This window comes from Macaca thibetana, chromosome 6, assembly GCF_024542745.1.
Source record: "Macaca thibetana thibetana isolate TM-01 chromosome 6, ASM2454274v1, whole genome shotgun sequence".
In the NCBI taxonomy this organism is placed as follows: domain Eukaryota; kingdom Metazoa; phylum Chordata; class Mammalia; order Primates; family Cercopithecidae; genus Macaca; species Macaca thibetana.
Window position 1 is genome coordinate 3,144,727 of NC_065583.1, and position 22,869 is coordinate 3,167,595.

Consider the following 22,869-nt stretch of genomic DNA (forward strand, 5'->3'; position numbering starts at 1 on the left):
GGAGTCGGGGCGGGGCCGGGGGAAGAAATGCTTGGGCCGCGCAGCCGCAGTGCAGAGGCTCGGGTCCTGCTCTTACGTCACGTGGAGCCCCGCCCTTACGTGGAGCGGCGGGAGCGCGCAAGGCTGTGTCACGCAGGCGCGTTCGCGCGGCGTAGGTGGCGCTAGAGGCGACCCGGGGGATTGTAGGGCGACGGCGTTGCCGCCATTTTGTGGGGTGTTTGTCGCAGCGGCCGAGGAAGGAAGACGGCAGTTTGGCGACATTTCTCGCCCGAAGGGCCATTTGCTTTTGCGGAGGTAGGGTTGCCGGTGGTGTGTGCGGGGCCAGGCGGCTGTCGGTCTTTAGGTCCCCGAGCTAGGTGTCGGAGAAACGACCGCGTTAGGGGCCTGGGCTGGTGGAGCTGAGGAGTTCTGCGGGGCACTGCTCGGCTGGTGCGCGCCGGAAGCACCGAAAGTTGCCTGGGCGTCGCGGTTCTGCCGCTGACCCTTCTCTGAGGGCCCTGGCCGCTCGCGTCGCGGCTCCGGAGGCCCTGGGCTGGCCGTGCCCTGCTGGCTGGCGAGCGCGGCTTGTGGTTAAGTCTGTCGGGACCTCTTCCAGCCGGCGGGCGCGAGGACCTGTCGGGAGACTTTTCGAGAGCCGTCTCCGGCGTTCGTGTTGTCGGAGATCAGGTCTTTCCCTGGATTCCTGGCCTGGGCCGTTTGTAGCGTTTGGGGGGTTTTCCCGAGTCAAGCACTTGCCCCTGTGTTGAGTGCGCCAGAGGCACTGGCCGGGTTCCCGGGAGCCGGGAGGTGGGTACCGGGCGTCCGCGCAAATCCAGGTGGTTGAGGGCAGTAGGTGCTTGTGAGAGGTGGAAATTTGCGGAGGCTACTCCTCTGTGCTATACTGAACACAGCATTGTTGCAGCGAACCTGCATTTCTGGTAGTTTTGCATCTTATTATCCCTGGTTGCCTAAATAGCCCAGATATGCTTATACGAGCCTTAGGAAACCGCCCCGCAAACTGAACTTGCCAGCCACTTTGTCTTGCTTCATAGCTGTCCTGTGCGATTGTGCTTTTTACACACCCCTACTGGCTTGTAACCCATTAAATGCAGTCCTCTTGGAGCCCTCCAATCCTAAACTTATAACCTATTTCGATGTTTTTAAGCCATGTACATAGCGTTAAGTTGTCAAGAACTACAGGATCTTAAGGGCGGTGGCGCTGGATCTACATATGAGATGCATTGTGTCATTAGTTTTTGAAAGATACCTGGTTATTCTAGCACGCAGGGTCCTTTATTAATTAGAGGCAGTGTCATGATTCTAGATAACTTCTTTTTTGTGTATGCGAAGGAACCTTACCACATAGAACCTGGGTGGGGTGATCTTTATGCCTCCAGATAAAATATTTTTGAACATTGCAGGGTGAGTGGGGGAGGTCAGAGGCTGGGACTAACAGCTGAATTAAATTTGAAGTAGCGAACTTGAGAAAAATGTTGTACTCTCACAAGGGAGCTCGTTCTTATTTTAATGTTTGCATATTAACTCATAATTTGAGAATTCTGTTTTGCTGGAGGTTAGCTGGTTGTGGCAGACTTACAGTAGAAGAAGAAAAAACAAAACGGAGGTAGACACAGAAGTCTTGAAAAAACTTCATAATAATGGAGGTTGATAATAATAACCCTCGGTCATCAGATGTGATTTTGCTTGCTATGATTTAAAAATATTTAACCAAGCTGAGTTCCTGATGTGGTTAAAATACAACTTTGGTATTTGACGGAACGGTTCAGAAGAATTGCACTTGAAATTTATTTATTTATTAATTTTTTTTTTTTTTTTTTTTGAGACAGGGTCTCACTGTCGTCCATACTGGAATGCAATGGCGTGATCATGGCTCACTGAAGCCTTGACTTCCTTGGGCTTCAGTGATTCTCCTCAGTAGCTGGGACTACAGGCTCAAGTCACCATGTGCGATTCATTTTTTGTATTTTTTGTAAAGGCAGGCTTTCACCTTGTTGCCCAGGCTAGTCTCGAATTCCTGGGCTCAAGGGATGAGGCGCCACTGCGCCCAACCGTAAATTTTTCTTGATAGCTCTAACGAAGAAAGTTTATGTTCTGGCCTTTTGCCTCAAGTAAATTTGTGCTGTTACTCACGTCACGTTCCAATATGGAAGTGACTCCATTTGTATCAAACCGGAATGCTCACTTCCATTGAGACGCTAACAAGAGTTTTAGAATTTCTGTTTGACCTGATCAGTGCCTTCTCTTCCTCTGTAAAGTAAGCTAAGAGCCACATTAGAAGGATGCCTGATGGGTATAGAATTAGAATCAGCAAGAGAATGAATGAAAATATCTGACTGACTGGTGGCAATCAGACTCTGATGGTGTGACACATACTTTCTTGTGGAATACCTCCCAGAAGAATTGAAGCTGCCTCATTTCAAAGCCTTTAATCCATTTAAAATCATTTAAATTTCTACTTGCATTTGTTTGCTTATTAGTCATTTGGGCAAGCTGAATGAGGTTAACTAAGTGGATTTTACTCCATTTTAGCTTTTTTCAGCTCCTTACTGAATTGTGAAATTCTTCTCTTTTTACCATTTAAACTACCCTGTTCAGCAGAGTTTGGACCTGATTGTGCTTTGGAAAATAATTAAGATCGGGAGAGACAGATAGGGGTTATATTGTTTGAGCACAGATGCTGAGCCTGGAAGGAACCAGGTTATGCATTGGAGTTTGTAAATAGAGTCAGATGTCACTGTTATCGTTTGATTTCACTGTGACCATGCTTCAGTGTGCATCCTTGTAGGCTGATTTCTTTTTCAGAGTTACTTCAGATTTACTACAAATAGATTTTAAGTTTAAGAATAACTGCTGGATAAGAAAATGAACTTGTTGGATAGAGAAAATGAGTTCATAAAATCACATAAACATTAAGAAAATTTTTTTTGTAGAGACGGGGTTTCATTATATGTAGCCCAGGCTGGTCTGAAACTCCTGGACTTGGCCTCCCAAAGTTCTGGGATTACAGGCATGAGCCACTGCACCCGGCCTAAAAATCACCTTTTTATATGTCTTCAGTTTCTCTGTTGAATATTGTGTTCTATCCACACAGAACTAATATTCCCAAAGCTTAGAGTCATTCTGAGATTTAGAGAAAAGAACTTTGGAGAATTTGAGAAAAAAAAGCTTCATCATTGAATAGCTCTTTACAGTTAAAACAAAGTCACCTCCCATATTTAGTATCCCTAAGTATTTTTGTCTCGCACTAAAGTTATTTGTATTACAGTAATTTGCCAAAGCTGCATGACACTGTGATATTATTTCTCCTTAAATCAGCTCACATTTTAATGTTAACATTTTTAAAAGAAAATATGTCAGTGACTTAATTGGAAAATCACTAATAAGTAGAAAGTAACAAAACAAGATAAATAAAACAAAAAAGTTACTAATTTTTAGCTAAATACTCTTGTCCGCTGGAAACGGTACCCCTGAACCTTTTCATTTGGCCCTTTTTTTTTTTTTTTTTTTTTTTTTTTAATTTTTAAAAAGTCAGTTTGCAAGTGTTAGTTGAAGACAAGCACCAAGCTGAGAATTTGTCCTGGATGTAATCAGAATTCAAAAAAAATGTCTTAAGGTATCAGTATTACCCACAGTTTAATACTAGATCTCTATGCTTCTTAGCAGTCATCTGACATACCAGTGCCTTGGGAAACATTACCACCTAAAAAGAATTTGGAGCCTCTAAGACCCTGTGTGTTGGGTTTTGATAAATAATATTAATATATAATATTTTACCTATCACACATCTATAACCTCCTCAATTCCCTTTTCATTTCTATCAACAGATGCGGCATTCCAAACGAACTCACTGCCCTGATTGGGATAACAGAGAAAGCTGGGGACATGAAAGCTACCGTGGAAGTCACAAGCGGAAGAGGAGATCTCATAGTAGCACACAAGAGAACAGGCATTGTAAACCATGTCACCAGTTTAAAGAATCTGATTGGTAAATCAACTCTTGAACTAGTAGCATTGTAGCTCTAATAGTTTTAAATGATTTGTCATTTGCTTGTATAGCTTTCATCTGTCAAATTGTTTTATAATTCAGTCAACAAATACTCATTTAGAAAATATTTGAGTACTTATTTTAGACTAGACTATAGGTGCTGAGGCTGCAGCTGTGAATAAAACAAAGTTCTTATCCTTATGTATGTCTGTCTCCCTGGGAGTGGTAGGAGACAGTTGATCAGTAAGTGAATGTAAAATGTATTAAATAACATGGTGCGTCCCAGCTGCCAGTAACGTGACTAGGGAGATGACACACAAAAAGTTAAGTAATAGTGATCGAATGCCCAATGCGTACCTTTAATTTGTATATAAGAGGGAGACGTGTATGTTGTAGTGCTCATTAAGTGTTTCAGAAATCAGATAGGGTTTTATAGGGGAGGAGTTACTCCAACAGAGAAAAGCAACATGTATTATTAGTCACTTAAACACTGTATTGTATTTGTAGATGAGGCCAAGAGATATGTTTGTTTGGGATTTTTAGAAGCTGGCTTTGTTTAAGAACTGTTGTTTTCATAGGTCGTAGCTAGTAATTTTGGGAAATGGCCTCAATAAAAAACTTGCAACAGCGTGTGTCCTGTTGTGTTGTATTCTTACCAATGTAAAATTTGGAGGTAATACATTTATATAGAATTAAAGGAATCTTAAAGTTCTAAATGATTAAAGAAAGGCTAGGTAGGTTTCTTTCACTGTTTCATTAATTTCCCTTTTTCGTTTGTTTTGTTGGTTCTGTTTTCTTCTTGTTTTGTGCAGATGTTCCATTGGGACTGTTTACCAGATTGCTTTCTAAATTAGCCAGCTGGGGTTACTTTAAAAAACAGTATGTAATTTCTTTCCTTCTCCACGTTAACAGACTTGTTCTGCCAAACTGAGCTTATTTGTAGTCAGTGCAGACAAATCATGCTTCATACACATTGTTATATAAGGGGAAGTGGGAAGGTTTATGGCAGGATTTCAAAGACCAGAAATAATTAATAATTAATGTACAGTATACTAAAGAAAACTATCTGTACCCCACTATTAATAAATACAAAAAACCCTAAGGCTTAACGTCATAGTACTAGTTACTCATTGGATAATAGGATAATTATACGTTATATATGTAGAAAGGAAGTGATACGAGTGATGAACAATTCATTCATGCTCATAGTTAATTACATAAACATGATACTGAGTCCAGTTAACCACCAGGCCAATACCTTCTTTGACATTGGTACCAGATGTGTTTGGTGGTCAACATTCACCATAATCCAGAATGTTCTAATTTTGAAGATCAAAAACTTTGAGTGTTTTTATAAAATAACAAAAAACTGAAAAATGCAGAAAAGTATAAAAATGGTAATCTCTATAGGATATTAGTCCCAATTATTTAGCTGTAAAATTATAATTAAAAAAAAATCTTTGTTTCTAAATCTTTGCTGCTGATTATTTCCTGAAAATACACTCCAAGAAGAAGCATTTTTAAGGTAAAGGATATGAACTCTTAAAAGTTTCTTGCTACAGGTTCATATTTCTTTTTCTAGAAAGTTTGCCAAATTATACAACGTGCCCCTTCATGCTCTCACCAATCTTGGCTGTTTTGAAAGGCCAAGAATAATGTTTTGATTAAACTGAATTTTTAAATTTCTAACAAATTTGTCCACTGTCACATAAGTATTGATCATTTGAACATCTTTTTATTCTTAGCCTGTTTATTAAAGTATATTTTATTGATTTAGAAGAGCTTTTTATGACATATTATTTTAACCATTTGTCATATATATGTTGCATAGTGTCTTTTCTTTATGATTTGTCTTTTGAAGGTAGCCTGTGAATTGGTCTCCCTTTCTACAGGCTTAGTTAATCCATTCTGCATTAGAAAGACTGATGTGGCTGTAAACCCTATCTTTATATTGTGCATAGAAGCCTGTAACATAAAGTATCAAGTCTTAAAGCAGTGATTCTCCAACTTTAGTGTGAATAAGAATCACCTTGGAGGTATGTTGACCAGATTTAGAGTCAGTGAGTATGACTTGAGGCCCAGGGTTACCATTTTTAATAAGAACTCCATATTTGATATTGCTGATAAATAGACCGTCTTTTGAGAAATACTCTTTAGCCTAGCATGCAGGGCTTTTAATGATGCTATTCTCAGCTTACTTATTTGTCTACATTCCCCTGTGTGAAAATTGGTCTTGCCGGGATTGCCTTTTTCCTGAGTAATGCATAGACAAATCCATCTCTAAGCCATTGTGGCTAAAAGTGCCATATGAATTTAAGATGGTAACATGCCATTCTTCTCCACCAGAATTTCTTCTGTATTCTATTTTGTCCAAATCCTGGCTTCCCTTTAAGATGCAACTCTATTTCCATCTTTTTTGTAATTATTTTCTGACCATTTTAAACAGATTTTTTTCCCCATCTCTGACTCTAAGCACTCATGTGTTGTAACTTTTTAGAATTTCCTACATTGTTGGATTTTGTTTCATTTTTATGTGAGTAATCTCAAGTTGTTCATTATTTGTTGGCAGGGACTTTGCCTTATATAATTTTTTTTTTTATCTCCCACAGGACCTGTGGATATATAAAAACGAATGCCCTTACCCTCATCCGTCTTGGCTATTTTAAAGGCTATAGTGAAATATTCACTGGGCATTCAGTGGATATTTTAAAAAATTAAATCAGTCTGTTCATCCTGTCTACCCTTTCCATAGCCTGTGTAATTCTGTAGACTTTGTTTATATAATCTCTCAGCCTTGGTCATTGGCCATTGTCTGTTGAAGAGACTCTCATCCTTTTAGTTTGTCCTCATGGTGTTCACTCCATGTTTTGTTACTCTATATTATTGTTTATGGCTTAGCAGCTCTAACTTCATGCAGTATTCCAGCTAAAGATTGTTACTGTTAGTTTTTTCTAGTAGAAGGATTTTGGACTTTTATGGGAAGGATGCCCTTAAGAGTATGGTCACTTCTAGCTTATTGTGTTGGTGGTCTCCCTGACAGTTCCAAGCCAACTGATCAGATCTCTAATCTAGACTGCCCACAGTCTTACCCAAATATCCGGAGTTGTTTCTCCAATAAATACCACTTAAAGCTGACGCTAGGGAGAGAGAACCAGGTTTCTGTATCTCCCCAGCCTGGATTTGATACTAGCCCTATTGGGTAGTAGTTGTAAAGATGCTTCTATTTCTGCCAAAACGAGCCCCCTGGGAAAAAGAATGACATCGTACTCTGGGGAAAGGAAAGGGGTTGGTGAGGGCAATCTAGTCAACATCCGTCACTCCATTGCTTGTTAGGATTATTTTAGCCGATTTGTCTGACTGGGCAGGTGTCCCCTCTCTCCCTCAGTGCTCCATGTGCATCCCTCTTGAAGCTTCGCACTCTGTTGAAGAGGACACTCATCCCAGGTAGAGAGGGGGACGGGAAACTGGGCCAAATGAATCTATGTCCTTTTCTTTCCATCAGATCAAGGCTACTTAACTGGGATCCATTGACATCCTGAGGTCCATGACCAATGAAAATCCTTGCCAAGTTTTGTTTATGTGTTTCTTGGGGAAGAGAGTCCATGGCTTCCAGCAGATTTTCAAAGGGATCTGTAGATTAAAGCACTATGGCACTAGAGGATGGTGGCTTCTGTTGTTTCTTACATACTTCTCAAACAGGAATGACAGGAAATTAGAAATGCAAAGGGAAGTACGGTGGTAGAACTACTGTAATTCTAAACTGCAGGATCCCTTTCGTTCTTTAGGGGGATATATTTTAGATGCCTTTGGCACATGAGGCAGTCCTCAAAAGCTACGTTGTCTATATCTCAAACAGGAATAACAAGGCTAGAAATGCAAAGAGTAGAGGAGACATGATAGATGATGTGTGTAATAAAATTGGCTTGTATAATAGCGGTTAGAAAATATTTTAGTTTTTGTCACTAATGTGCTATACAACCTTGGCAAATCATTTTTCTTCTAGGGTTCCTAATTTAGTCGTCGGTAAAATGAAAGGGCTGGAATACATTTAAGGCTCCTTATAGCTCTAATGTACCTTTCATGAAAGAATTCTCTGTGTGCCAGGGATATCTAAAATGCTCTTACATTAAAAGACAAAGGAATCGTTTTTGCCTGCCTCTGATTGTACCTCTGTGAGAGATTAAGACAGCTTAGATACAGGTGCAGAAGGTAAAGGAACACTTAAGTAAACACTGGACCTAAATTAATGATGTGACTCAAGCTTTATTCCTCGATGTGAAATGCTTGTCAGCAATCTCTATAATGGGCCCATTTGCTTGTTTGTTGAAGTAAAATTATTTCTTAAGCTTTGTGAGATAAATATAAATGCTAATTCATCTGTTTGAATTTTTTTCTTATATTGAGTTACCTGTTTAAACCAAGAATTTTTGAGAAAAATGTTTTGTTTGAACCACATTATCGCAGAATGAAGAGAATAATTTGAAATCTTTTAATGTGTTTGCAGTCATTATTTAGAAGCAAGGTCCTTGAATGAGCGAGATTATCGGGACCGGAGATACGTTGACGAATACAGGAATGACTACTGTGAAGGATATGTTCCTAGACATTATCACAGAGACATTGAAAGCGGTTATCGAATCCACTGCAGTAAATCTTCAGTCCGCAGCAGGAGAAGCAGTCCTAAAAGGAAGCGCAATAGACACTGTTCAAGTCATCAGTCACGTTCGGTATGATTGATTTTGTTTTTATTTTGAGTGGAGTTTTATTTGTGTGTACTCTTAATGAGCTGATAAGTTTCTAATTGTTTATATATATATAAAATACTATTTGGATATATTATAATTGTATTTATGTTACTCAAATCCTTAAAGGAAACCTCCAGATTCTTGTAGCTGATCTATATATTTATTAGCCCTCATTTGCCCACATTTCCTCATATTCTGCAGACCAGATCATGAGTTTATTGATTTTAATAATAATATTTTTGTATTTGTAACATATTCTTACAAAAAAATCATGCACCCATCTTTCATCTTAAGCATTTTTTTTCCCCTTAGAAACCCTTTATCTGGTACTTGAAAACAAATGTGAAACATTGCACTGGTGGATACCTAAATGTTACTAACCTACATAGAGCATAGTTCCATAGCACAGTGCGTCATTGTCTGCAGTGAATTCTTTTGAAGTTGTGAAAATGGGTGCTGAATGGGAAACATCCAAATAGTCTGCCCACCCCTTTTTTTTTGTACTCAGACATCTTCACCTGCTTGAACAGTGAACTTTGAATTAGCTTCTCCCCAAGTTTTCTTCAGTAAAACTAGTTTTTATTAGATTGAACATTGAAATTAACTAGCCTTTATTTCCCCTTTTATTTTAATCATGTATATTTTAAAATATTGCTAAATTAGAATAATTTCAAATAGTCTTGACATTTTAAAACATTTTTCTGACAAACTAGACATCTCAATTCACAGCATATGCTATTTATAGCAAGAGATAAGTAAATCATGACATTGCATTCTTTAAATTTCAGACTTCAATTAAATCAGTATTTTAAAGAGACAATTGTGTTGTTTTTTTCTATTGCCACTTTAAGTATCTTATCTGAAAATCTGTTCCTTGCCATGTTTTTCTTCTGTAACATAAACTGTGCCCTGTGAATTTCTGGGGACTGAATTTGAAATTGCTCCTGCCAACTGTTCGTGGCCTGGTGCTTATCTGAATGCCTGAATATCTCCCCGCTGAATGAATTGCGTATTCTGCCCTGAATTCACTCTGATATATTGATTGGCTGGACGATCTTGGTGCTGCCCACTTGCCGTTCCAGAAGAGCCACCGAAGGAAAAGATCCAGGAGTATAGAGGATGATGAGGAGGGTCACCTGATCTGTCAAAGTGGAGACGTTCTAAGAGCAAGATGTATAGAATATTTTTCAACACTTTTTAAACTTTGCAGAAAGAATAATCTTTTTAAGAATAGTTTGTCAGCGGGGGGCTAAAGAACTCTTCATTGCTTTTTTATTTTGTTTTTTGTGGGTTTGTTTGTTCTTTTGTATTTCTTCTTTTCTGTAGAATTTAAATATTTCTATTCTAAAGTTCCAAAATAATCAGTGGAATTTGAGATTAGAGCAAGAAATATAGCTCTATCTAATTGTTTTTGTAGCAGCTGAAACTAAAATAATTTGAGTGCTGAAACCTTAGTTATGCTTTGATAGAGATCATTTGAAAATATTCCACACTTAAGCATTCATTGTTTGAATAACTAGACAATTTGTACTCAGGTACTTACACCTCTTTTTCCCTCCTCACTTTAGATGAAATCGTGGACACTTTGGGTGAAGGAGCCTTTGGCAAAGTTGTAGAGTGCATTGATCATGGCATGTAAGTTTGTTTTTTCCTTTTTGAACATTCTGATATTTTTGGTGGGGAAAGATTCATAATTTAGATGAAATTTAATTTAATTTATTTATTTATTTGAGATAGGGCCTTTGTTGCCCAGGCTTGGGTTCAGTGGCGCCATCTTGGCTCACTGCAACTTCTGTCTCCTGGCTTCAAGTGATTCTCCTGCTTCAGCCTCTGGAGCAGCTGGGATTACAGGAGTCTGCCACCACACCTAGCTAGTTTTTGTATTTTCAGTAAAAGATGGGGTTTCACCATGTTGGCCTGGCTGGTCTCAAACTCCTGACCTCAAGTGATCCACCCGCCTCAGTTTCCCAAAAGGTTGGGATTATAAGCCTGAGCCACTGTATCCAGCCAAGATGGAATATATTTTAAATGGTAGCCACGTGTTTTAGGGGTAAATTACTTACCAAAATTTCTTGAACTGTGTATGATTAATTTACCATGAATGTGGATCTTAAGAATGCTGACTGCCAGACATAGTGGCTCACGCCTGTAATCCCAGCACTTCTGGAGGCCAAGGCAGGAAGATCACCTGAGGTTGGGAGTTCGAGACTAGCCCGACCAACATGGAGAAACTTTGTCTCTACTAAAAATACAGAATTATCCAGGTGTGGTGGCGCGTGCCTGTAATCCCAGCTACTTGGGAGACTGAGGCAAGAGAATCACTTGAACCCGGGAGGGGAGGGAGGCGGAGGTTCGCCATTGCACTCCAGCCTGGACAACAAGAGTGAAAATCCGTCTCAAAAAAAAAAATGACCAATTTCAGCGGGGAAATCATTGAAATTAAAGTGGATGTTCAAGTGAAGGAATTTCCCAGAACTCTAGAACTGAGGGCCTTGACCCTGTATACAAGATTTGGCAATTTCAGATTACAGAGGCAATAAAGCATGTCTAATCTTAAATGTTAAGAGTTAGCTTCCTAAACTATAAAGAAATTTTATCATCTAGAGCCTAGAGAATAAAGTTTGTGATTTGACCCTTTGTGCCTCATTTTACTGTTTTCCTCTAGGACCTCTATTTTGTGGCTTGCAAACTTTTTTGTAAGTGAAGCTCTTAGAACTTTAGTGAAACTACACATTTCTAAAAACGACTTAAAATTTTTTATCATAAATTATTTGGGAAGGATGTAATTTCCAACTGGATATAAATATTAATATTAAGAAATAAAGCTTACCTCTCTTTAAATGCATTTGAGGGAATCTAAATACCATAGCAGCGTGGCACCTACCATCATCCATAAACTCTTCTTGAATACTTAGAAATGTTTTATTATTGAATTTATTTTCATTTCACTTTCCATAAATATTTTCCTAAATTATCCCCACATTTTGCTTTTCTGTAACAAATATGTGAAGGTAAATTGAACTTTAAAGTATTTTGAAATATTTTCAGACTTACAGAAAAGTTAATAAAATAGTTCAAAGAATTCCCATGTATTCTTCACCCAGATTTTCCAAATGTTAACATTTTATAAGATTTACTTTATCATTATACATATATATGTTTTCAAATTTCGCCAACTAATCTGCAGACTATATTCAGATTTCACTAGTCATCCCATTAATGTCCTTTTAGAATTTCTTGAAAGTCTAAGTCTTGGTGTATTTAATGAAATGTATCTTTAAAAAAATTTTTTTTAATGCGATGGGGTCTCACTATGTTGCTCAGGCTGGTGTGGAACCCCTGGCCTCAAGTGATCCTCCTGCCTCAGCCTCCCATAGTGCTGGGATTACAGGTGTGAGCCTGTAGTCACGTGTGGCACACCCCTGCACCATATCTGGCCTGGAATGTTTCCTTTCTTGGGGTGGTTGAGGCCTCTAAAAAAATGAGGACATGTAGCCATAGATAAATATCTAACTGTTTAGCATTGTTTGTTTTCTTTTTTCGTTTTTATGGATACAAGCACTGAGAAAACTTTTTGGTCATATAATTAAATAGATAGGAGTAGAAGCTTTGTCACAGTAATCTTACTAGAGTTCTTTTAAGTCTTGAGGTGTATGCCAAACATCAAAAAATTTGTTTAGTGACTTATCAGTTCACATTCATTGGGGCCTTGTTGAAAGCAATGAATAGGAAACCACTGGATGCGGAAAAAGGTTTCCTATCCAGCCATTAGAATACGTGTTTGTTTGCCCCAAATGTTTTTTATAGCCTAGGGCATACATCTTGTTATACTAGTAAGAGATGGGTATGGTTTTTAAAGTGGAAGGGCCATAGTGAAAAAGAAGGCTTGAATGCTGGCTCATCTGTAGGTAGATTAGGTTTAAAAAGGAAGACAAAGAGAAGTAGAAGATTTGAAACATTCATGGCTCTATGCTTTTTAGGAAGCATTCTTACAGATGCCCCAGTCTTAAAGCCCAGTGCCCTCCCCTGCAGCTGTTTCTGTATACTTGCATCAGTGCATCTGCTAAGGTTTTTCTGGGCTTCATTACTTAGAGTTGGTGTCTCTTTTACCTGGATGTTTCCCTCCCAGTCTGACAAACTCCCAGCTATCTTTCAGGACTCAGTTCTGTGCTGCCTCTTCTGTGAAGAAGTCTAAGTTGTTTATGTGTCTGTCTTTTCCATTAGACTTCAAAGTACGTAGGGACACACCATGTCTTTTAATCACTAATACCTATGCATTGCCTGGCACAGAGTAGGCCTAGCCTGGTAAATGAATGAATACTTTCAACAGTAGCATATTCTATTTTTGGTTTACAATTGTATATATATTTTAAAACTGTTGTTGTATAAAATGTAATTAAATTTAAAATTCTGGGAGCAAATGTTAAAACTCATAAGTATTAAGGGAATTATCACTTCATGTATTTTATCAAAATGTTTTGAGAAGATGTTATATGGAATCTGCTATAATGTGTTCTGAAAGATTATTTTAAAAGGCATAGAGGAACTGGTAATTAAGATTATGCTTTAGAGCATAACATGGCTTCAACTCACTCCGGTACATTTATCATTTTTATCTTAATTTTATTTTTAAGGGATGGCATGCATGTAGCAGTGAAAATCGTAAAAAACGTAGGCCGTTACCGTGAAGCAGCTCGTTCAGAAATCCAAGTATTAGAGCACTTAAATAGTACTGATCCCAATAGTGTCTTGTAAGTATAAATTTAACCTAGGAGCCATCTTATTACATGAAATATTCAGATTTGCGTAAACTGAATTATTATTTTGCTCTCTTTTAGCCGATGTGTCCAGATGCTGGAATGGTTTGATCATCATGGTCATGTTTGTATTGTGTTTGAACTGCTGGGGCTTAGTACTTACGATTTCATTAAAGAAAACAGCTTTCTGCCATTTCAAATTGACCACATCAGGCAGATGGCATATCAGATCTGCCAGTCAATAAATTGTAAGTACACTTCATAAATCTTTATTTTTATGTATGTATGTATGTATGTATGTATGTATGTATGTGTATATGTATGTATGTATTTATTTATTTATTTTGAGATGGAGTCTTGCTCTGTCGCCCAGGCTGGAGTGCAGTGGCACTATCTTGGCTCACTGCAAGCTCCACCTCCTGGGTTCACGCCATTCTCCTGCCTCAGCCTCCTGAGTAGCTAGGACTACAGGCGACCGCCACCATGCCCGGCTAATTTTTTGTATTTTTAGTAGAGTCAGGATTTCACAGTGTTAGCCAGGATGGTCTAGGTCTCCTGACCTGGTGATCTGCTCCCCTCGGCCTCCTAAAGTGCTGGGATTACAGGCATGAGCCACCATGGCCGGTGATAAATCTCTATTTTTAAATATTTTTTGTATTTTACCTCCTTAACAATTAAGATAAATCTTTAAGCACCAGGAAACTTGTTTTTATTATAAAAGCTATATATCCAAATGTCACTAAAAAAATAGACATTTTACAAGTAAAGGTGAAATGTCTCTTAACCACTGTATCCTTTGCCAGTCCTCCTTTCCTGGTAGTACAAATTAAGTTTGTAAGTGAAACTAATAATGTGTTTTTGTTCTCTTGTAGTTTTACATCATAATAAATTAACCCATACAGATCTGAAGCCTGAAAATATTTTATTTGTGAAGTCTGACTATGTAGTCAAATATAATTCTAAAATGGTAAGTTAAAGACTTGTTTTACTTTTGGTGGTTGTCTTTAAAATTAATTTAACTTGATGATCTTTGGATGAGGAATTTCACTCCTGAGCTTCATTATATCCTGATGTTTAACTGAAAAGAAGTAATCCTTCTTTGCCTTTCTCATGAGCTTATTTTGACAATCAAGAAGATAATTCATGTGCTGGCCTTTTGAGTAGTGCTATAAAATATTTCATATCTGTTGAATTTCATATTTACTCAACTGTATCTCTCTAGAAACGTGATGAACGCACACTGAAAAACACAGATATCAAAGTTGTTGACTTTGGAAGTGCAACGTATGATGATGAACATCACAGTACTTTGGTGTCTACCCGGCACTACAGAGCTCCCGAGGTCATTTTGGGTCAGTAGACAAGACACCAGTCTTTCTGATATTATAATTGAATAAGAGATTTTTGTTCTTTACAGCTTTACTGGTGGTGTGGGGAAGTATGATCTTAGCAGGATTCAGAAAACGTTTTCTGTTTTCATAAAAAATGTGTGGACATTGCTATACTTTTCCTGAGTGGTAAACATGTGATACTGCCTGTGAAAGATATTTCAGGTGGTGGTTATTTTTGAACAAGTAAATCTTAAATGATCATAAGAAAACAGGCTCTGTTAGCTAAATGCATCAAAGAAATGTGATTTTGTGGCGCGATCTCGGCTCACTGCAACTTCTGCCTTCTGGGTTCAGGTGATTCTCCTGCCTCAGCCTTCCAAGTTGCTGGGCTTATAGGCCCCCTTCACCACGCCCAGCTAATTTTTTGTATTTTTAGTAGAGATGGGGTTTCACCGTGTTGGCCAGGTTGGTCTCCAACTCCTGACCTCGTGATTTGCCTGCTTTGGCCTCCCAAAATGCTGGGATTACAGGTGTGAGCCACGGTGCCTGATCTAAAAAGAAAACTTTTATGAGGTCCAAGCTCTATCATTTACAGACTTTATATGTGTTAATAGGTAGAAACTATGCTCCATTATTTATTTATTTTTTTGAGACAGAGTCTCACTCTGTCACCTAGGCTGGAGTGCAGTAGTGCAGTCTCACCTCACTGCAGCCTCCGTCCCCGGGTTCAAGCGATTCTCCTGCCTCGGCCTCCTGAGTAGCTGGGATTGTAGGTGCACACCACCACGCCCAGCTCATTTATATATTTTATTTATTTATTTTTTTGAGATGGAGTTTTGCTTTTATTGCCTAGGCTGGAGTGCAGTGGAGCAATCTCGGCTTACTGCAACCTCTGCCTTCTGGTTTCAAGCTATTCTCCTGCCTCAGCCTCCTAAGGCGCTGGGATTACAGGCACCTGCCACCATGCCCAGCTAATTTTTTTGTATTTATAGTAGAGATGGGGTTTCACCATGTTGGTCAGGCTGGTATCGAACTGCCGACCTCGTGATCCACCCTCCTTGGCCTCCCAAAGTGCTGGGATTATAGGCATGAGCCACCACACCTGGCCCATGCTCCATTATTATCCATTTGTTCAAATGATAGACACTGGGGTGGGGGAGTTAACAAAAATGACTTAAGTCACAGTCAATATATACTGACTTGAATATATTTCTTCCTTTATCTTTAACCTCAGTGATACTGAAAGTAATTGAAATGTCTTTGAATGTAGGTTTTATTTGTACATTTGTTTTTTTTTTACTAAATATTTGATCTTTGAAAGATTAAAATATCAATGTGGTTGGTTCTTTCTCCTTCCCAGTTAAGTATAGATTTAAGGCGACTAGATGTTTTATTCTGATCTGAATAATACTGTCATTGAGAATTCTGAAGGAGAAAGTATATAAAATCATGTATAGACAGCCCTGATGTTTATATATAGATCCCTCTCTGAGCTCCAGTGGGTCTGTAATTTCTGCTTATAGGTGACACTGCTTATAATTCCCATTACATTTTTTATATAATTTGTGCAAAACAGTAGTATTTCTCTTAATGGAAGAAGTAACTCATGCATCAAGCTAATAATTGATAAGGGATTAGTAATTTCATTCTGAGGATAATTATAAACCTACATTTGTGCTAATAAAACATAAAAATTCTTGGACTAACCATGAACTGAGCATAATAATGGTTTCAACAGCAATGCACTCCCATAATATAAACAGTTCAGAGACTATGGAATATTTGCACAAATTGGTTGTATACTTGGAAAATGGTAGTCCCCCTTTTATTTTACATAACATGCACCCCTCCCTAGTTAGAATACTGTGTCTTGATGTGAGCATATGGACCATGAGAGTGTGTTGAATAGCATTTGCTGTAAAACTAAAAATATAAACCCTGAATTTGGTGTCATATTCTCCCAAATGGGTTCTGTAAAGGGAGTACCCATATAGGGAAGGATTTAATGTACTGTCAATTAAAAGTTGTTTCATAGTAAAATGTTTCTATTTGTTTTAAAATAGCTTTAGGTTGGTCTCAGCCTTGTGATGTTTGGAGCATAGGTTGCATTCTTATTGAATATTACCTTGGTTTCACAGTCTTTCAGGTACGTGGCTAGTAAATTCCATTTAATAATTCATAACAAATTGTAAATGTTAAAGGCATGCTAAAGTTTTGACTTCCATATTGGAAAATTGCCATACATCATTATTCTTAAGACTAAAACTTACATTTGCAAAATGGTCATTCTTTAAAACCACAGTTGAATGAAATATTACTATGAGTGAGTGATCATGGTTAATTTTGCATGTGATTAGTGTTTGTAACACATGGTTCATGTATGGTTCATACTGTCTCCTTTTTTACGTTGTGGAGCTCCTTCATAAGTTTGCAGCAGTGTTAATGTGGTCAGTTTTCAGTTCTGGTTATGTTGACTGTCGATGGGCCATTACGGGTCACTTACTCCTTTTTATAAAAGAATTCAGGAACAACAAGGGATTGTATTTTACTCTAAAGTATTAAGCATCTATAATGTCCTAGGCATTTCTAAGTATAAGTACATAAGGGTGAAGAGACAACATCTTCCTCAAGTCATGCAAAAGACATTGGAAAACTATTGCAGTATAGTGTAGCATTTGCTGTGATGGAACAATGTAGAAAGTGTAGATAGGGAGGGCCGGGCATGGTGGCTCATGCCTGTAATCCCAGCACTTTGGGAGGCCGAGGCAGGTGGATCACGAGGTCAGGAGATCGAGACCATCCTGGGCAACATGGTGAAACCCCATCTCTACTAAAAATACAAAAAATTAGCCAGACGTCATGGCGGATGCCTGTAGTCCCAACTACTCGGGAGGCTGAGGCAGGAGAATGGCATGAACCCAGGAGGCGGAGCTTGCATGAGCAGAGATCGCGCCACTGCATTCCAGCCTGGGTGACAGGGTGAGACTCTCTCAAAAAAAAATTAAAAAATAAAAAAAACGAAGTGTAGGTGGGGAGAACCCAAGAAAGGTTAATAATTACTTTCTTTAGAGAAGGCATCACTGAGAACATAGGAGGAAGAGGAGGAGTTGGAAAACTGGAGTGCAGTGGGCATATAAGGAAGAGGAAATAGTATTTGTAAATGCACAGAGGAGTGAATGAACATATTCTACTCGGGGTAGAATAGCGTTGTCAGTGTCCTGTATAAATGGGAAAATTAGAACAATAGGCAAGGATCAATTCATAAAGGACTTCAAAGACTTTGCAGGGTATTGGTTTGATCCTAGAAGTCAGTGGTTTCCAAAAGTAGACTGGTCCAAAATGAAAATGGTTGTCTAGGATTGCCATTCTGACCATTATTTAGAGATTAGATTATCCCTCCTGCTTTTTTTTTTTTTTTTTAATGTCTCTTTTATGTAATTATAGTCATAGTTGTTGGTAGTTTGCTTTTAAAATAAAAAGTCCACAATTGGTAAAACAAAAAGTAGGAAACTACTTTCTTTTCCATTCTGTCCTTAAGTTGTACCTACATCTGAAATCTAATTTTTTTTTTTCTCCCTGAGATAGAGTCTCACTCTGTCGCCCAGGCTGGGAGTGCAGTGGCGCAACGTTGGCTCACTGCAACCTCTGCCTCCCAGGTTCAAGTGATTCTCATGTCTCAGCCTCCCAAATAACTGGGACTACAGGCACGAACCACCACACCACAATACTTTTTTGTATTTTTAGTAGAGACAGGGTTTTGTTGTGTTGACCAGGCTGGTCTCGAACTCCTGACCTCAAGTGATCTGCCCTCCTCGGCCTCCCAAGGTGCTGGGAATCACAGGTGTGAGCCCCCGCACCCAGCCTGAAATGTAAATTCTTGAAAGCTTTAGGTGATGCAACCATTGAAGAACTTTAAGTAGGGTTGTGGTATGATGAAGGTGTTGTGTTGTCTTGTTTGGGGAAGAGGGGCTGGAGGTCCCAGCTCAGCACTGTTGAGGCTGGTTTGTAGTTAGAGCGGGGCGGGGGTGTGCGGCTGTGATGAGCTGAGAGTCACTTGGCAGCAGTGCACAGCGATGGATTCACTGTGGGGCACCTCACCAGGTTTCTGTTTCTGTCTCATCCGTAGAGATCCTGTTGAACAGTGCTCCGAGTTTATAGATAAGTTTGATGTCTTAGAATCACGGTTATCAGTCAGTTCTGGGAGGTGTTGTCTGGTTTTGCAGTGGTGAGCTGTAGGGTCAAGAAAAAGTTAAGCGAAGTGAATGCTTCCATCTGACTTATATAAAATGGATGCTTCAGGTGATTTTGTGATTATAAATCACTTTGAGTTTTAAATGAAGTACACATTATTGGAGAGGTGAGTTATATTTTAACTCCACCCTGCAAAATACTCTTAAACTAAGGAATTTCTTTAAAATGTGAAGCTAGTATTATTTCTTCCTGTCATGTATCACGATTTGGAAGCAATATGCAAGGTGCACTAGTTGATAGACTCCTTCTAAAAGTATTGCATAAAGCCTCTGCTCTCCAGAACAAGGGTTAGCACACTTTGGCCCATGGTGAAATCCTGCCTGGTGCCTGTTCTTACAAAAAGAAGAAGAATGTGCAATAGGGACCATTCATGACCAGCCAAGCCTGAAATATTTACTGTCCGGCCGTTTATAGAAGTTTGCCACCCTCTGCTCTAGAAGCATACCATTCCAGCTGTAAGTCTTTGACAGTCTTCTGTATTACACTTTACCCAGGGCTCTGTTACTGTCTAATTTAAGGATATGTGCTTTGACATGGGTTGATAGCTTAACTTTCCTCATGTATGAGCTATATGACCTTGAGGTAGTATCTTAACGTCTTTGAAATTCATGTTCCCACATACCTCACTCAGAATTGTTTAGAGAATTATTGGGACTGTGTGTCTGTTGCCTGGGAGTAGTAAGTGTTAACAAGTGAACTATTCATTGAGTATTGGTAGTTAATTTTCATTAAGCAGCTGATTAAATGAGGAGACAGTTTTTCTGGTAATCTTGCCCAGTTATTCTTTAAACAGTATAAGAAATACAAATAAAGAAGGAAACTGAAATTTTAGATTGAACAAGTTAATGTGTTTGTAGGGAAATGCAGAGTGCTAAATTTCTTTTTCTTGTATTTTTTAGACTCATGATAGTAAAGAGCACCTGGCAATGATGGAACGAATATTAGGACCCATACCACAACACATGATTCAGAAAACAAGGTATGTTTTTAAGATTAAAGCCTTTTGTTGGATACGTGCAGTAGCATATATTCAGACTACAGAAAACTCAACGTTGTTGTAATGCTCATTCCAAGGACTATAGATTTTGACTTTTTTTTTTTTCCCCCTGTACTGGAGGTAAATTGTAACTGCATCTTACTCCTTTTTTTTTTTTTTTTTGGAGACAGAGTCTCACTGTTTCACCCAGGCTGGAGTACAGTGGTGCAATCTCAGCTCACTGCAACCTCCGCCTCCTGTGTTCAAGTGATTCTCCTGCCTCAGCCTCCCGAGTCTGTGGGATTACAGGCACCCACCACTATGCCTGGCTAATTTTTGTATTTTTAGTAGAGATGGGGTTTCACCACGTTAGTCATGCTGGTCTTGAACTCCTGACCTCAGGTGATCCGCCTGCGTCGGCCTCCCGAAGTGCTGGAATTACAGGCATGAGTCACCACACTCGGCCGTGTTTTTAAAACCTAATATAATAAAAAATATTTACCTTGTGATCTAGTGCAGGGGTCCCCAAACCCTAGGAACCGGGTGTACAACAGGAGATGAGTGGCAGGTGAGTGAGCATTATTACTGCCTGAGCTGCACCTCCTGTCAGATCAGCAGTGGCATTAGATTCTCATAGGAATGTGAACCCTATTGTGAACTGTGCATCCAAGGGATCTAGGTTGCATGCAGGTTCCTTATGAGAATCTAATGCCTGATGATCTGAGGTGGAAGTTTCATCCCAAACCATCATCCCTCCTCCCCAGATCTGCTTCCATGAAACCGGTTCCTGGTTCCAAAAAGGTTGAGGACCACTGATCTAGTAAACAAAATGGCTTTTGGGGTAAACTCAAGTTTACGTTTGCATAAATGTTTTCTTAGGGTGATGTAAAAGTAATACATAGAATATGAAAAAGCTTGTGTTTTGGAATCATATCACTCTAAGTGTGAAATGTATTCTGTCCTTAACCAGCTGTATATTCTTAGACAAGGTAGTATTTCCAAACACAGCTTCACCACAGAAGCCACCTAGCGAGTTTAAAGATTTCTAGCCCCATTCTAGATCTAGTGAAAACAGAATTTACAGGACTGAATCCAGGGGGCCCCTAGTTTTAAGCTGACATTGTTCCATGTATGATAGTTAGGAACAACTTAGTTGAGACACTAAAACCTCACAGAGTGGAGGATATAAGGTATCTGATATGTAATTGTTGCTGAGGTTTTTAAAAATTGTATGCATATATATAATATAAGTCTATACACCTAGAGAGAGCTGCTTACCATGTCTCCCCTCATGGGTGCAGAGTAAAGATGTGACTCTTGTTATTTTACTAATCCAGATTTTTTGTTTTCTGTAGAAAACGCAAGTATTTTCACCATAACCAGCTAGATTGGGATGAACACAGTTCTGCTGGTAGATATGTTAGGAGACGCTGCAGACCATTAAAGGTAAAAGAAAAAAGATTAAAGATTAAAAAAATAAACCACATGTTTGCACTATTACTAATTTTTTTTAAAACAAAAACATTTCTCCCCCAGGAATTTATGCTTTGTCATGATGAAGAACATGAGAAACTGTTTGACCTGGTTCGAAGAATGTTAGAATATGATCCAACTCAAAGAATTACCTTGGATGAAGCATTGCAGCATCCTTTCTTTGACTTATTAAAAAAGAAATGAAATGGGAATCAGTGGTCTTACTATGTACTTCTCTAGAAGAGATTACTTAAGACTGTGTCAGTCAACTAAACATTCTAATATTTTTGTAAACATTAAATTATTTTGTACAGTTGTGTAAATACTGTATGTTTTGTATCAATAGCATAATTAACTTGTTAAGCAACTGTGGTCTTGATAATGCAATAGAAAAATTAAAATTAATTTTTCTTTTTGAGATTACCATTTTTAAATACCTTTGAAATATCCTTTGTGTCCAGTGATAAATGTGATTGATCTTGCCTTTTGTACATGGAGATCACCTCTGAAGTGATTTTTTTTGAGTAAAAGGAAATCTTGACTACCTTATATTCTTAAAGGAATATTCTTTATATACTTCAAATTTAGAACTTTAGTTTTTTTTCTGTAATTGTTGAACGGGTGATTATTATTAACTCTAAATAAGCAGGTACTAGAAACCAAAACTCAGAAAATGTTTACTGGTAGAATTCTATTAAAGTGTAAGTGTTGTATTCTTTTTCATTGGGTGATATTAGGGTGGTAAGTAGACATTCATGGAAAGGCATCCAGTTTGTCCATTGTGACAGTTTGTTTAAGAAAACCACATACACACTTTATTTAAGATTAAAATCTAACTGGAAAGTCAGCTTGGAAAATGGACATTTCCAAGTATGTTTGGTGAGTCACAGATATAAAAATAGAAATTCTGATGAGAGGTTTCAGTTTTTAATACCAAGTCCTTAGGAGTCTTAACATTGGCCAGCATCTGTTTATCAGATGACATAAATATGTAAACTTGTAAGAATTAAGGTTATTAATTAGGCAATTTATGTTTATGATAATTCTTACTGGAGAAGGAGGATTTGATTGGAAAGTATTTTGGGAAGAACGTGCTGCTGAAATTTCCAGAATTTAATTGATTGGTTAACATAAACTTTGTGACTTTAGGGTTTGTTGTTGTTCTTTTACTGTCCTTGTTTTCACATAAAAACTCTATGGAGCCGGGCGCGGTGGCTCACGCTGTAATCCCAGCACTTTGGGAGGCCGAGGCAGGCGGATCACCTGAGGCCAGGAGTTTGAGACCAGCCTGGCCAACATGGTGAAACCTTGTCTCTACTAAAGATACAAAGAATTTGCTGGGTGTGGTGGC

The 22,869-nt window shown here is 38.5% G+C and overlaps 1 protein-coding gene across 7 annotated transcripts; it reads left to right on the top strand.

Annotated features, from left to right (window-relative positions):
- Positions 1 to 107: 107 nt before the first annotated feature.
- CLK4 (CDC like kinase 4) lies at positions 108 to 22,664 on the top strand. 7 transcript variants are annotated; one of them, XM_050794199.1, is made up of 14 exons: positions 108 to 294; positions 3,825 to 3,985; positions 4,798 to 4,864; positions 8,490 to 8,712; positions 9,813 to 9,903; positions 10,299 to 10,365; positions 13,365 to 13,481; positions 13,569 to 13,735; positions 14,360 to 14,454; positions 14,710 to 14,839; positions 16,882 to 16,964; positions 19,969 to 20,048; positions 21,401 to 21,491; positions 21,582 to 22,664. In XM_050794199.1, exons 2-14 carry the CDS (start codon positions 3,883 to 3,885, stop codon positions 21,720 to 21,722), a joined length of 1,455 nt encoding a protein of 484 aa, XP_050650156.1. In that variant the 5' UTR covers positions 108 to 294; positions 3,825 to 3,882; the 3' UTR covers positions 21,723 to 22,664. The 7 variants fall into 7 exon arrangements, with proteins under 7 accessions (XP_050650156.1, XP_050650157.1, XP_050650161.1 ...); XM_050794200.1 differs by lacking the exon at positions 4,798 to 4,864; XM_050794204.1 differs by lacking the exons at positions 21,401 to 21,491; positions 21,582 to 22,664 and adding an exon at positions 20,560 to 21,376.
- Positions 22,665 to 22,869: the final 205 nt, after the last annotated feature.